The sequence below is a fragment of the Haemaphysalis longicornis genome, unplaced genomic scaffold, assembly GCF_048455015.1.
Source record: "Haemaphysalis longicornis isolate Haplotype H1 unplaced genomic scaffold, Haemaphysalis longicornis Haplotype H1 scaffold_7, whole genome shotgun sequence".
NCBI lineage: Eukaryota > Metazoa > Arthropoda > Arachnida > Ixodida > Ixodidae > Haemaphysalis > Haemaphysalis longicornis.
In genome coordinates this window covers 105,196,872-105,212,169 of record NW_027526422.1, presented here as the reverse complement: position 1 = coordinate 105,212,169, position 15,298 = coordinate 105,196,872, and the positions used below count along the sequence as shown (strand labels likewise).

The window sequence follows — 15,298 nt, the reverse complement described above, 5'->3', positions numbered from 1 at the left end:
ACGCGCATAATCCTCACACACTGCTATATTAAGTCATAAGGAAGGACTTAAAATGCCCTTTTTGCTTTACCTGCACGCACTGATAAGTTGTCCTAACTTGTTCAACAACGGAAATTTGTAACCCTTTTTTGCAGGTAAAATCCAAATATGCAAATTGCTAGATTTCGAAAGTGGTTTCTGTAGCGTTTTACCGCGCCCTGTAACATTTCGTACCTCTTGTGTGGTTCAGTGCATGTACTGAATTTTGAAGCCTCTTAGTGACACAAAGACTTGACCCAGATGACAGTCTAAGTTAAACTGAGGCTTTGTTCTTTCCAGGCCCGTTTACGTGCTCCAGGCGAGCCGCTTGCGTCAGGCACACGTAGGGTCATTTCAGTCTGGCGTGCGGTTCCCTAGTACAGGCACGTTGGTGGTGATCAAGACCACCCTCACGTTCGTCGCCGTGGTGGCACTGGTAATCATGGCCTTCTACGTCAGAAGAAGAATGGAAAGAGCTGTGAGTACCTTTTTTTGCTCCTCCGCCGCTCAGCTCTTCCTTCCCGCGCCCACAGTGATTTTAACTTTACTATCAAACCACAGGAACCATTAAAGGGGTACTGACACAAACTTTTGAAGGCGAGATAACTTCGGAAATAGATAGGTGTGGACACATATACATAATCTGCAAAATATCAGCGGCGAATACAGCCTAGAACATATTTAAAATCAATTTTAAAGTGTGAGAAACGCAACCGAGCAGTCAGCACAGGACCACGCGCAATCGACATCCCGCGGGTATTTTGTAAATAAACAACATCCACACACGTTGTTGTGAAATAAGTGAGTATCCTTCTCTCGCGCCCCACTATCATCATCGTTAACTGTGTTCGATTAAAGGCATCATCGGGAGGGGTCTTCGCGGCTCGTCCCTTTCTCCACATATTTTGGTGCCGTGAAACCCGGGAGAAGGGACCTCCAGAGGTGAGCTACAGCGAGCGTATTCCGCTTCTGTTCGACCGCATCCTCCCCTCTGGAGATCGGGAATGAAGCCGCACAGGAAGACGCTGACTCGGAGGACAGCGGGGCAGCCTTAGAAGAAGAAGACAGAACAAACCCAGCCATAACAGATATCTGCCCGAAACAGCACGAGATGTCCGTGAGCAGTGACACGACCGATGCGGAGACGACGCCGTCTTCTGCCTTCTGAGCCCGGTCACCAGCTATTACAAGCGACTTGACGCTGGACCGGACCATGGAGGCCCTCCTCGAAAGGCGGCGCATCGTCCGACTAGAAATCATGAACATCATCGGCCAATTTGATGACCACCTCCCAATGACACGACCCTCAATAAGTGAGTTGAAAGAGCTTCTTCGTAATTTGAACGAGAATCATGACGCACTAAAAATAATTAACCGGGAAGTTCAAGACACCATGGACCTTGATGAATTAGAAGCCGAAGTTGAAGACGCATTCGAGTTCGACGCTTTAGTTTGTATGGCAAAGGCCAAGGCTGAGTTTGAAATGGTCCAAGTGCAGAGAGCCCGACAGAACCTTATTGCTTCTTATAAAGGTCGAATTGACGCAGAACTGCACGAGCACCGACAAGACATGGAAAAAGACAGGAAGAATACCCATACTTCGGACACGGATCAGAATGCTTCAGCAGTGAATGATAAGGGGCAAGTTACGACAAAAACGAACGTACATTTTGAAGGGGTAACGCTATTGGACACCGGCCATCTCGTGTCCGATCCCGAAGAGACCAAATACGACGAGGTTATCACCCACAAGAGAGTATCAGATCGAAGGGCACTGATGCCTACCACGTTTAGACCAGCGCACGCAAACGAGATAATTAACGACTCGACCACAGACAACCTAACATCACCTGTAATACCCAATAGCACCCCAAGTCTTGGAGAACTGAATGACGGAGAAAACTGCAAGAGGAGAGAGCGAAAGGTGCGTTCGAGCGATTCGCTGGCCGAAGACGGGAAGAGATGTTTGTTACGACGTCACCCACTTTGTCATCCAGTGTTAACATGTATGTTCCAGAGGAAGAATCAGTGCAAGCGAAGCAAAGAAAAAACTGCCAGGAGAAAACGTCCGAAGACCAAGGACCTGGAAGCTGGGTTAAATCGCAATTCCCCTCCACTCCGAGAGAATCGGCGCCCCAACCGAAAGGTTGCGGAAGGGAAGCATATTCGTGGGCGCCGACCGTTTTCAGCGAAATGGCGTACAGGACGCCGCGAGCCAAGGCACAGAGCTGAATTAGCCTACAGAATTACAGCACGCATCATCTCCTGGAAAGAAAAGTTTAATTCCAATATGTCCCCCGTGCATCCGGCTGCCACCAATAAAAACGGCGTGAATCGCGAACACCAAGTAATACCTGCAACCACGACAGGGAAAAGAGGCTCAACTGGTCTCCTCACAAGACTGCATCAAGTGGCCGCAGTAGCTTGGTTCATGGCTCCTCCAACGCCAAGGCATCGGTACCATCGGTGGAAGTGGAAGGCGCAAGGTTTCGAACTCTTTTGGCCCACTCGGACATGAAATTAGCGCTCCATTGACTGAACAATTTCTTGTCCACGAACCATACTCATTCATTGTCGCGCGGGGGAGGATGTTGTGAAATAAGTGAGTATCCTTCTCTCGCGCCCCCCTATCATCATCGTTAACTGTGTTCGATTAAAGGTATCATCGGGAGGGGTCTTCGCGGCTCGTCCTTTTCTCCACATACGTCACGACTTTGTGTTTGCCGCTTCCACACTGCCGGCGCTTTTCGCCGGCTCGCCCGGCTCACCGCTCCAATCGGAGGGCCGGAGGGCGGAGCGTCTGCTCTGGAAAACGAACGACCCGATCGTTGGCGGCGGAGGCGGAGGCGCCGAGAATTTGTCGGCTCATCGGGCAGCTTGCCGCGACCAAAGTTCTACAGCGATTCCAGGCACTCTGTTTCTATTACTTTTGATTTACATTGGACGCGAAAACGCGCCGGAGACACGAAAAGCCCACTGAGCGAGCCGCATGGTGGCAAAGTGGCCAAGGCTGGCGCCGGTAGCTCGAGTGATAGCTTGTTACAGCTGCACGAAATTGCACCCAAGTCCCAACCACGTCCGTTTATATGAAAAAGGAGTTAATGATGCGATGGCGGGTTGCATTAAAAATTGTCATCTGCAACACTTACCAGAGCGGCAATCGAATATCCGCCGCAGTGCTAAGCCGAATACATCTGTAGGGGGACGTGTAAACAGACCGCCCGGCTGCTCCCAGCGCGCGTCGTTCTAGCCGCGGCAGCATTTGCACTCGCAGCGCCTGCGTCACGTCCACGGTCGCTTTTTAATTAAGCGGCTCACGAGATCAGTACGTCGGGGAATTGTCAGAAACAGCCGGCGACACGGATTCGACAGGGCTACGACAGCTTTGCTCTGTGATATCCCTCCGACGGTCACGTGGTCAGCTTTGTTCACACAAAATCCATCGTTTCGCGGCACCCGCTGAAGCCGAAACTGCGACTGGCCGCTGAAAATGCCCCTAATTAAACAACGGTTGCACGCTGAAGCAAATGAGGTTTCTACGGGTGATAAGTAGGTCACTAGCTACTTATGGCAACAAAAAAAAAAAACAAGATGCAAAATTTTTGTCTCAGTGCCCCTTTAAAATATTTACAACCACCCGCCGCGGTGGCACAGCGGCTAAGGCGTTGCGCTGCTGAGCACGAAGTCGCAAGTTCGATTCCCGGCCGCGGCGGCGGCTTTTCTGATGCAGGCGAAAAGCAAAAACGCCCGTGTGTACGAGATTTCGGAGCACGTTAAAGATCCCCAGGTGGTCAAACATAATCCGGAGCCCTCCGCTACGGCGCCTCTCATCGCCTGCATTGCGCGGGAACATTAAACCCTACAATCAATCAAAATATTTACAACCGAGTTTTCGATGTGTTTTCTTCCCAGCATAAAGCTCCTCGTTTACTTTCCCATGGAGAAAAACAACAGTCGCTAAAAGAGGTTAGCTGTCGAATGCCATATACGTGCGGCGCAGCGTAAGACAGGTACGAGAAAACCAGACGAGAGAGCAGGCAACAGTATGAGAAAAACAAATTGAAGTATTTTTCTTTGCGCGGAAAGAGTGAAAGCCAGCATGCCAAGCTACGGCGCTTCTAAACTGGAATCCTGGAAACTGGAAACGACAAGGCGCGGCCCTACAGTGCTCTGCACTTAAAAAGGCCATTGCGCCTACCCTTGCGCGCTTCGCACGCAACAGAGTCCAGCTGGCAGAAAAACACAGAAACACAACAAATCAAAGCCCGCTAAGCACAAAACATCAGGTTTCCGCGAGATTTACATTAAAGGGGGCATAAGACAAAATGCGTTTCTGTTCTTAGAAAGATTTGGTGTTTTATAGTGCTCTATAGTGAATAGTGTTTCATTCACTATTGAATTACAGAAATTAAGGCCGAATTTCATGTTTGACGTTGCATCTTGTGTTTCGTTACGGCAGCAATGACGTGTACAGGGGAGTTACCGGAAACAAAAGTTTGTATGCTGACTGAGGCTGGCGCCGGCGTCAAAAACATGGCTTTGGTTCGCCTGTTTACCACGTGCCTTGAGAGATGGTATTGCAATATTTCTCATGGAGCGCTGCCCGCACACGGTTTTTTTTTTCGTACCGGACTTGCACCTGGGCAATTGTTAGGTAGATATTATTCTTGTGGTGAAACTTTGCGTATGACTCAACATGCAGGGTCCCGCAAATGGCAGTGTCGCTTACGCCAGTTGGCCAATGTCGTATCAGAGAAGGCCAACGATCCTGACGGCTGTGCAGCGTCGGCTGCATAGTGCTCGTCTCGCGTAATAGTGCTTCTTTGCCTACTTGATCGCTAGATTTCATGACTCACCACACCATGCGTGCTGCTATAAAAAGAATGTGCACCAAATTTAAGCGCAAATAGCTCCTTCTCCAAGTGCACAATCCCTAATAACAGTGGTCGTACTGTGCGCTACAAGGGATCTTGTTTGACCCCGCTGGACGCGCGCCCACCTCTAGCTTAACTCCGTATTCGGGGATGTGGAACGATGACGTCGAACTCAAAGCGTCGTCCCATCTACATACACACGCAGCGCGTCTGGTAGTAATATACGAATTGCGTGCTATCAAAATTCTACCAGTACAAATTTGGTCATGACGACAAAGAATAAATTTGTTGCTTTTCTGCAGTCTTCTTTGGGCTAAACAACGGGGAGGTGTATGACAAGCACCAATGGTTCGCGAGGTTTGAATGGCTATGACTATTTAAAGCGCGTGGTTTTCCAAGCCTCCGCGTGGCTTCCTGACGACGTTACATCAGGCTCAGCTTGGGTCCTTTACCTCGCTGCGCCGCCTGATTTCACATTCGCGTGAATCGTTAACGAACTAAGACGACAAGGCGAGCACATAAAGAGCTCTGCACTTAAAGCACAGATAACAAGTGAGGGATGGCTGCACCAAGCGTTGTATGGCCAGTGCCAGAAGCGCATTTCTGCCTCCTGGCGTACGGACCATCCTCCTTCATTGCCCGCAGAACGAGAAGAGAACGCCTAACATTGTTACCACTTGTGCTGCAACTGAACCGCCGACCTCTTTCCACATCTTGCATTTTGATCGCTCGCTCTCCCTCCCCCTTTCTCTCTCTTTCTTTCTCTGTCTCTCTCTCTTAGATACGCCGGCGCACCACCACGATCTCCGACAAGCCTACGACAAACATCACGATCTCTGACCAAGATCTCACAAACAACAGCTCGGTAAGATATGGCCACTGTGCCATCACTGTCAAAAGCAATCATATGTATATTCGTGCGCAAGCTAAGGACGCATTGTTACTGCTAGCTTCAGTTGTCATTGGCGGTTGCTCGGTTATAAAGCCGGTTTGCTTGGCTTGAATAAAAGTTGAAAGCCCTTATCACTCCCAAGGAACAGAATATTGTTCATTTTGCTCTGAATATCGCTGACGTCCGTGGTCTTAACATTGCAGGCGCTGCTCAGTAACTTGAAGGCAATTTATTTTTCAATTCCCATTCAACCACTCAGGTGCAAAGGGCAGATTTTGACTTCTCTAATCCATGTTTGAATTGTCGTGAAAAGCTGCGTTATTTCTGCAATTGTTTGAATAATTGCGACGGTAGCGCATTCGCATTTGTTCACTTCAACCAGAAATCTTTAAACTTGAGCATGGTCCGGCGGGGTTAGCAAAAAAATACGGAGATAACAGACTGCGCCCTCTGTAAAGGGTGCACCACCGCCATTAGAGCATTATAACAGTGAAGCCGGCTTTCGTGCCTGCTCGAGTGTGAGCACACGGCGCATATGCTCATGCGCACCCCTTAATAGGCTATTTTAAAAATGATAGTATTTCTTGGGCTACTAATACGCAAAACAAATTGGCGCCACTTGCACTAGTGGTGCACGGCTGGGAAAATAGCGCAGATGGGCGTCCGCCTAGCTTCTTCTGCACTGGGATCCGCTTTCAGTGGGACGAACCAACGCGAAGGGCGTCGCAAAATCCGGCTAAACTTGGCTTCACCCCTCAGCCATTAGTCTAGCCTTGGCAGAACATCGCAAAGCCTAAAAAATCTTAGCAAAGCCTAGCAAAACCGGTCGGAACTTGCGAGAAATTGAAGAAGCCAGCTCAAACCCAGCTCCCGTTTCTCTCCAGCCTTGGACCGATAGGGCAAGCTCAGCCAATTTTTGTTCAGCGTATCCCATTCATGTATAGGGTACCAATGCGGTAGGGCGGCGAATTCCACAAATGTGGTCCCAGACCTGACTAAGCTGACGCGGGAGGCGCATCGCATTAGCCATAAGAGCTGGGAAATACGACGCGAAACTATCGCACCCATGTTATTGACCTTTACTTTATTCCTTTATGCCCACTTTATAACCACTTTAGACCACCGCTTCTTCCATGGCTTCGAGAGCGTGATGCGCGAACAGCCTCGATTACATTTAAATAGACAATTGCACTTATGGAGCAGTACTGCGCCATAATGGTAACTGCTATAAAAGCAGTGCAATAAAACTGAAACTTACCATCTATCTAGTATATGCCACGTGGAGCCAACTGCAGAGCATTTTGACTCTAGCGGCAGAGCATCTGTCATAGCGGTGGGGAGCGTGAATGAAACATAGCTTTGGGGCCACGTTTGCAAAGGAAGCCGTGTAACTCGGTGGCATCATCGCAGTCTCTATTGCACGAACGCTAAGTCGCGCTGCACGTTGTTATTGTGGGAAAACGGAAACATGAGCGGCGTAATGCGTTCCTTGTGTATGTGCAGGTTAAGAAAAATATGGCAAGTTCCCGGTTCGTTCGGGAAGCAAAAACGGCAGTGTATGAGGCTCAAAAAGTATAAAACGCGGACGCACCGCTGGGTCACAAAGAGACGGTATTTTTGGTTACCGTGTCATAAACGCGTAAACGTTTTGCAAAAACAAGCTATTAGCCAGCCATCACACCCTGTAAAGGTAACCAGCGAAGCTGAGGTGACATGGAATTTTGAACAACGTACAAATTCCTCACGGAAGTCTTCCTCTACGCCACCCAATCTAGGTAGATAGTTGGAAATCGGGGTTGCCGTATCCGTTCATGGTTCAGTATTGCGACGCGGCAAGTTTGAAGCAGAGAGCCTTCACAAGTCCCGCAAGCATTTACCATTCCAACGTCTATTGTGCCTGGGACGCCGGGCTATACGCCGCCTCTCCATGACGTCGTGAAAAGAAAAGTGAAATTCTAAATAGAAAATGACCCCGTTCGAGTTCAAGCAAGTGCACAGCCAGATGAAAGTAAGCGCACACGCAAGCAGGCAAAAAAAACATACGACACACACGAACGTCTCTAGCTATCAAACACCTCAAGCACTTGCGTCAAATTGGGTAGCCGGGTTTTTGCACACCTAGATTTTTCGACGGGCACAAAATCCACGAAACCCTCGCAATAACCAGCATCTCTTTAATGGGTAGGGAAGCAAGAGCAACCTGCAAAACCACACATATTGACAACAGACCAAAATCTGCGGTAGGGTCACAAGTCAGTAAACGTTCGGATCAAGAAAGCTCCTCGGCTCGGCAGGCGAACGGCAGAACAGCTCACATACGTCGTACCTGAATGTAAAAGTTGGCGCTTGCACTATATCTACTCCGTCCGCATGTTGTCCACGTTACACTGTTCAAACAGGACCGTGTGCACAGACCACGTAGTAAGCAATGGTATTATTGCTCCGTGACCCACACACACGGCAGTGTATGCCATATTGACCAATGGTTGCAGTGGGTCCGTTTGCAAGGCGTCATTCGCTCTCCAAAGACAGGGTCATCCTGGCAGAGTGCTTTGCCTCCTCAAAGGGCGCCCCCAATCAGATGAGGCATAACAGCCTCAATGTGTATCTTCAGCATCGCATTTTCTTACAGGCGGGGGAAGCCTTGTGTTGGTGCTCTACACATTTTTGTCTAGTGCGTTGCGGAGGTTTTCTTCGTAACAATGAGTCACTGAGATCTAGATGTATGATTGATGGCTTGACGTAGCTTCACAACGCATTATGGGGAGGATTACAGCAAATTGGTGAGCTGAAAAGGCGGGAAGGAGAAAGCTATTCATTTAAATAATCGCAAGGTGCGTGGCATAGTCGTTTGCAAAAGAATTGTGTGCTACTTCAGAGTGGCGCCAGCTGCATCTGTTTGTTGCCTGAAGGGCGAATAGGACGAAAGATCCAACGGTGTATCTTGTCTTGATGGATCGTCACGTTTGGTGTATATTCAGGTTCGATTGGATGCTCTGTCACAACGGATTTTTCATCTTTTTGGATGATCGGGTTCTATTGGATCTTCCGTCTTGATGGACCTTCCATCTTGCTGGATATTTAGGCTCACTTGACCATTCTGAACGGCCGACGCAGAATCCAGTGAAATCGTCACGCAGAAAGACTGCGAAATCCTTTTCAACCAATCGCCCTCATTCGCTCATTAACAACAATCTGAACACAACCACGGCACGGATAATAGAAAAAGCATTGCAGCGAATCTGAACTCGATGCAGGCTGCTCTGGCTTCCTCAGTATGAACGCGTTCCTGGAAATGAGCTCGAATATTCGTCCGCCCGTAAACTCAACATCCGGGCACCAGCGGATCTTCATCCAATAAAGATGTCCTTCTCATGCGGCCGCTCTATAGACACAATAAAAGCTCTTGGGGAGGCATGCCGTCCTATACACCCCTTTCCGAGACCTCATAGTACACTAACATTATGGCAATGAGCTATACTAAGACAAATATAGACCCGGTACATTCCCACTCCTCCCACAATACACAACTTTCAAAAAATGGAGGGTACCCTCTCATTGTGACCCAGCAGGGAATACCAGGACGTACAGTGCACAAATTGCGTTTGTGTCCAGAATTCCGCCTTCCCGCCCGTACTTCATGCGGCCTTCGCCAGTGAAGACGAGTGGCCGGTGACACAAGCGCTCTAGGTCAGCGACAGCTGACTGAACTAGCAAACCCGGCACATTTGCTCCCCATCCAAATCCCCGGACAAGAGGAAACTTTTGTCAATAGATTAACTTTTCTCTTAGTGTGTACCGGTGGATCTTTCGCCTCCTTGGGTATTCAGATTCGATTGCTTCTTTTGTCTCGGTGGAATTTCCGTCAAGCAAATCACGTTACGGATTGGACATTTCCTCTCGGTGAATGTTCCGTCTCGTTGGATCTTGAGGCCACTTGTGAGCTACACGGCTTTGCAACGGCGTGGCATGTATTCATACTTAACAGCGAAGCTGTTCGCAAATCGTTACTTTTCGGCTCCGCACTGAAAAATACCAAGAAATGGCCGAGCGCGCGCGCGAGCGCGGGATTAGCGGTGACCGCCCGGTAGGTAACAAAACCAAGAAAATACCTTCACCTCATGTATGCGTGCCTCGCGACGATCACCCAGAGTCCCCTGCGCACGCTCGTCAAGCCTATCATGCCCACTTAGGGAAACTGGCCACGGTTGTAGCGACCGCCCGACAGGTAAAAAAAACAAGAAAATGCCCGGTGCTCGTGTGTGCATGCCTCGCGGCCACCGCCCACAGTCCCCGTCACACGGTTGTCAAGCCAAGCATACCCACTTAGGAAGATCGGCCAACAATGGCCAAAGGAACTCCAGCGTTCACCGTAATCTTGGAAGCACTTGTTCGGAATGAGAAAGACACGTTATAGCGTAAGCCCCTCCAAGGTAATGTCCAAATATTATAACTTCCAAAAAAATGAATGACGCTCACACTTATAGGAACAATCATGGAGAAATAGCATTGGCATTCCTGATTGTGGGGAAAGACCTGTCATTTCCCGCAAGCATTCTATGCACCGTTCTTACAAGCTGCCACTCCACGCTTCTCGAGAAAATGACACAGGCGAGACTGGGGTACCATTTATAGTTTAATGGTCTTCTCGAGAGCTGCCAGACAGGCTTCCTGCGGGGCTATCCAGACATGACCAACTTGTTGCTTTAGGATCCTACATTAAGTATGCCTATATAGATAAGCAATATTGCATGACGGTATTTTTTTGTATTGAAAAGGCCTGTGATATTGCATGGCACTACGGAATTCCTACCGACGTAGTATCTTTTGGTATATCAGGTAACATGCTCAACAATCTTTATAGTTAGATGTCTAAACAAACATTCTGTGTCAGATTTAGGTCGGAACTATCGAACATTCCCGTACAGGAAAATGGCATGCCTCAAAGGGGCGTTTTCAGCTGCATCTTGTTTATCGTGAAGTTGCATTCACTTCGGTACGGATTGCCAACAACAACGTCCTGTTCAATATATTTAAACGATGTTCAAATATCTTTTAAATTGGGAAACATGTCCGTTCCGGCTTGTGGTAAGCAAGCTAGGTCACTGAGCAGGTGAAAATGGTTTTGATCTTAATCCTGCAAAACGTACCTGCATTGTGATTTCAGAGAGGGGCGGGATCTCGGAGGACCCCGATATGAAACTCAAATTGACTTTATTTCTGTAAGAACAGAACACAAGTTTTTAGGTGTACTGAATGAAAAACTCACATTAATTGCTCGTCATAAAAATATTACACACCACAAATGACTTAAAACAACGAAAATTCTTAAATCCCCTCACATCAATCGTGTGGTGAGGGGATTTAAGGCAACAGCAACAGCATCTGTTGTGGTAACGTGTGGCAACAGCATCTGTTGCGTGTTTTTACCAGCTCGCTTGGGTCTATATTTGGCAATTTGGCTATGAGAGTGCGGTGCATGGGTCAGCAACAATAAGAGCCCTACGATTCTTGAACAAGTGCTGCACTTGGGGCCTCACCCTTCGTGTTGTACTTTCCGTACTAGCCCAGTCCGAAGCCTACACGTAGAATGCGACAAATGGTGACTAGAGCACCAGCGAACTTATATTGATCTCTTATACCCTTATAAAATCTCACCAATGTAAACCCTCCGTCTAAAAGTGTTCTTAACGATACATCTACATCCCAGCTCTTTTTCATTTTACGCCCACCCCTTCAGTTCTTTTCTCACGGTGAGTGGAAGAGGAAGCGGCCTTACTTAATATCCCTTTTTTAAACACCTTCAAATCATCCTTCATTCATTTATGGACGAATAATACCTCCGCCCTGTGTCATGCTGCCTTTACCCAAATTGACAAAAACAGGCCGGCCAGTACTACAATTCTGCAGTACTTCCTGTTTCCTCAGGAGAAATAGCAGAGCAAAGAATTTTGCCTTCATGAATCCAAAACTGCCCCCACTTTGTCGTCTTCTGCACACGGACCCAGTTCTTCAGTTTCCAAAACCATGAATGTACCTTTTAACATTTCAATAGAGGACGCGCACGGAATTTTTTTTTTTTTGTAGACCCCTTTGGTGAATTTCATATTCCGAAATTTATCATTTACAGATATTCACTTAGCGTCGTGCGCGTGGTATCATGCAGAAACACTTTCAAAAACATATTGTGAACCTTCTTTTGTGGACCATTATGTCAGCATATGGCTCAAACGTTGACGCGACTCCAGGTCACTCTGGTTCCAGGTTGAGTCCAGATTGGGTTCCAGGTCAGAGCGCCGAAAAAAGGTGGCAGATGAAATGGTCGCTGCTACTCAATTATAAAACACAGTGGACATAACAAGAGTGCCTTACACTTACACCAACCTCAAGCCATACATCAAACAAACAACTTCGTGAAACATGGCAAGCACACTGGAATGAACAGACAGACAACAAACTACACGTAATAGAAGCACACTTGGGACGAAATGCCACTGTCTCACACAACAGATTTATGGAAGTTGCTTTGGCTAGATTACCAATAGGCCCGACGCATGCAATGTACTCCCACTTGCTCACTGGCTATTCAAGACCCGTGCGCAGCAAGTGTGGAAACACCTATCCGCAATTCACATTTTGATTCAATATAAGAACTGGAAACAACACGACACAAACACTTTCCCCAACTGTACGGACAACACATCCCCCTCCACTCAAAGTTCTGTTTCTGGGTGACCACCTTCTGGTTTTCATAAAGCGTGTTTTTTGAGTATTTATCAAAAGTTGAACTTGCAACACCTCATTTCTTGTTATGCATAATCAAAAACTGCCCTTTTAGACCAGCCAACACCATTCTTTTTAACTGATTTGGCTGTCATTCTTGCTTATACGTTTTAGTAGCGACCTTTTCATTGTTTCCTTCGTTCACCATGTATGTTTTGGCGATCTTTGCCCTCGCTGGCCTAGCGCTATAAAAATCCAACCATCATCATTATGTCCCTTTGTGGCTTCTTGAGGAATGCTGCACTGCTTCCTTGTTTTTTTTTTACTTCACGCGATGCCGCGACACAAAAGTCACGTTACGGCGAGTGCAACGCCACTTGCACTTGCTGTCTAACCGGTGAAGCAAAGCCTGGAGGTATTATTGGATATAATATGTCTTCTTTGTTATTATGAGGGGATGTTTACCGGGGCTCCTCCCTTGCAAAAACCCCAATAAAGCTCCAACAATTTTTAAGCATGCCTGTCTAGGCTAAGTAGTCTAGCGGTAGAGGAGGGTGGTGCCGGATAAAGTTCTTTCCGGGCCCACTAGTCGAGTGAGAGTCCGTGCACTCATCAGAGTGCAACACTCTGCCGAATTTCGTTGGTTTTTATCTCAATTTGGCATCCTGGATGAAACCCAATTTAAAACATGTAATATTTAAAAGGATAGGTCGGCCATATGTAATGAAGCAACGAAGCAATTAAGGAAAGCATGAAGGAAGTGGGTGTAAATGGTTGGGAGATGACTCCGTCCTGCAGTAGATACAAATAGGCTGTTGTTGATCAAGATGACGATACGGATCTGTCCTTATCAGTTTTAATGTTTGCTGTCAACCTCCAGGAAATACCCAGCGCTGTGGAGAACACTACGTCTTCGGAGCGGACGTCGTTGGCCGAAGCCCACGACCCCATAGTGGCCACCACGGGTTCCGTGAACATCACCTCTACAATCGCATCACGGCAGCCACTCTTGTTGCTTAATGAAACTATGGTGGACCTGCATTCGCCGCATCTAATCACCACCCCTGATGACCACTTTTTGTGGAACAACAAAACCTCGGACCAAAAAAAGCTGAACAACGGCTAACGTCCGAAAGGCAGCCACAACAGCTTGTGCGGGGAAGGCGAACGGTCGTGACTGTGCATGCCGGCTGTGTACGATGGTTTCCGGGAATAATTCCGCCGTTTCCCCATCTGTAATATCTGGAATGATCGATGCGTGCTCTTTGATGGCCTTATTTGAAGTTTGAATAAAATTTTACCCGTACAAGTTTGCACCCGTGAAATTCATTGATTTCTTGTACAAGAGGGGCGACAATGGACGGAGCGCTGCTACCCCGCGCCAAGTAATGCCTTTCGGTAGAACACACCGCATTGCAGCAAACTGATGCATTGCAGCACACGACGGTATCTTGTATAGGGATTCGTGAATGGAAATTATCTGATTTGATATGTGTATGAAACGATTGGGAATTAGTTGCGAAACTGGCTTGGAGAAATGTTTGTGCCGGAACGAGTGCACGCGTGTACGCACTAGTCGCAGTAAGAACGAGTTTTAATAACACATCCGACACAAACAAATTCTGCAGAAATCCAGAGAATTATCTCCTAATTTGTAGCATTCTGATGCCGCTTATCTTGAGTGGGAGTTTCTACAGTCGACCGCATTTCCCCTGCCTCGGGAGCTCTGCTTTCGAAGGCGAGGATGGCGCTCCGCCTTTCGCTGGTGCTTCGGCGGCCGCGTTCGGCTGACTCATCTGCGTAGGCGGCCAAGACCGGCTCGCTTGTAGAGCTGCGATTCCTGACTGACGAAGACGATGACGGGACCAATGAAAGTGGCTCGTAACGACGGAGAGATTGGCCAGTCCATGAGCGGACTATGGCACATTCACGCATGCTGGTGATAAAACACTGACATTAAGAAATACGACAAAAGCAGTTGTATCTTTAGGTGATGCACTTACTAAAACTCGTACGTTATTGTTCGAAGGCTTTGACGCACACCCACAGAATAATTAAACATACCCCATCACCTACATTAATCGTGCTCGTAACGCCTATAAAGATAGTGGCCGCCGAAAGAGTTTAACAATGCACCTGCTGGTGTGCCCCCAGTGTTGGATGCGGCAATAAATAACTGGCTTGAATATGGGGGACGCCTGCATTAGTCAAGGTAGATCTACCTTCTCTTATTACTTGCCGCCAGAACTACGTAAAATATTTAAATGGTTCATTGCATCCCATATTCCGAAGCTTTGCCATAAAATTACGACATTAAAACTAAAGGAAGCGCAGAGCTTTGCGCAGGGCAGGCGGTGTTGTGTTTCTTATCCATTTTCGTTCCAGGTATCTAGCCAAAGTGGAATTTGTGGAAGGAATAGATATTTTAAATAAACTCACTAATTTTTAAACTTACGTATAACTTTTGTAGACTTTGTAGACTTTTGTGTTTTGTATTGATTGTACCTTGTATTCATGGGTGATGTCACCCGAATCAGACGTAAGCCACTGCCGCATTCTAACCGTGTACGGGAAAGGGCGTGCAATTATTCATAATGGTCATGCCAAACCATTCTTTGGCAAATATCACGCAGCACCAACCATGCAATGTCTTTATATCCACTCAACGGCAGCGATTACGGATATACGTCGCGTTCTGCGGTCTACAAGCTTGGCTGCGTGCATTCACGCGATGATGCACACATACCCATGCCCTGTCCGTGTGTTTTGGATTCGCCGGGGCACGCTTCTA

At 47.7% G+C, this 15,298-nt stretch overlaps 1 protein-coding gene across 1 annotated transcript; it reads left to right on the top strand.

The window, feature by feature from the left end:
* The first annotated feature begins 289 nt into the window (after positions 1-289).
* On the top strand, positions 290-13,633 carry LOC144146462 (uncharacterized). Its single transcript, XM_077678414.1, has 3 exons — positions 290-496; positions 5,674-5,757; positions 13,388-13,633. Exons 1-3 carry the CDS (start codon positions 461-463, stop codon positions 13,631-13,633), a joined length of 366 nt encoding a protein of 121 aa, XP_077534540.1. The 5' UTR covers positions 290-460.
* Positions 13,634-15,298: the final 1,665 nt, after the last annotated feature.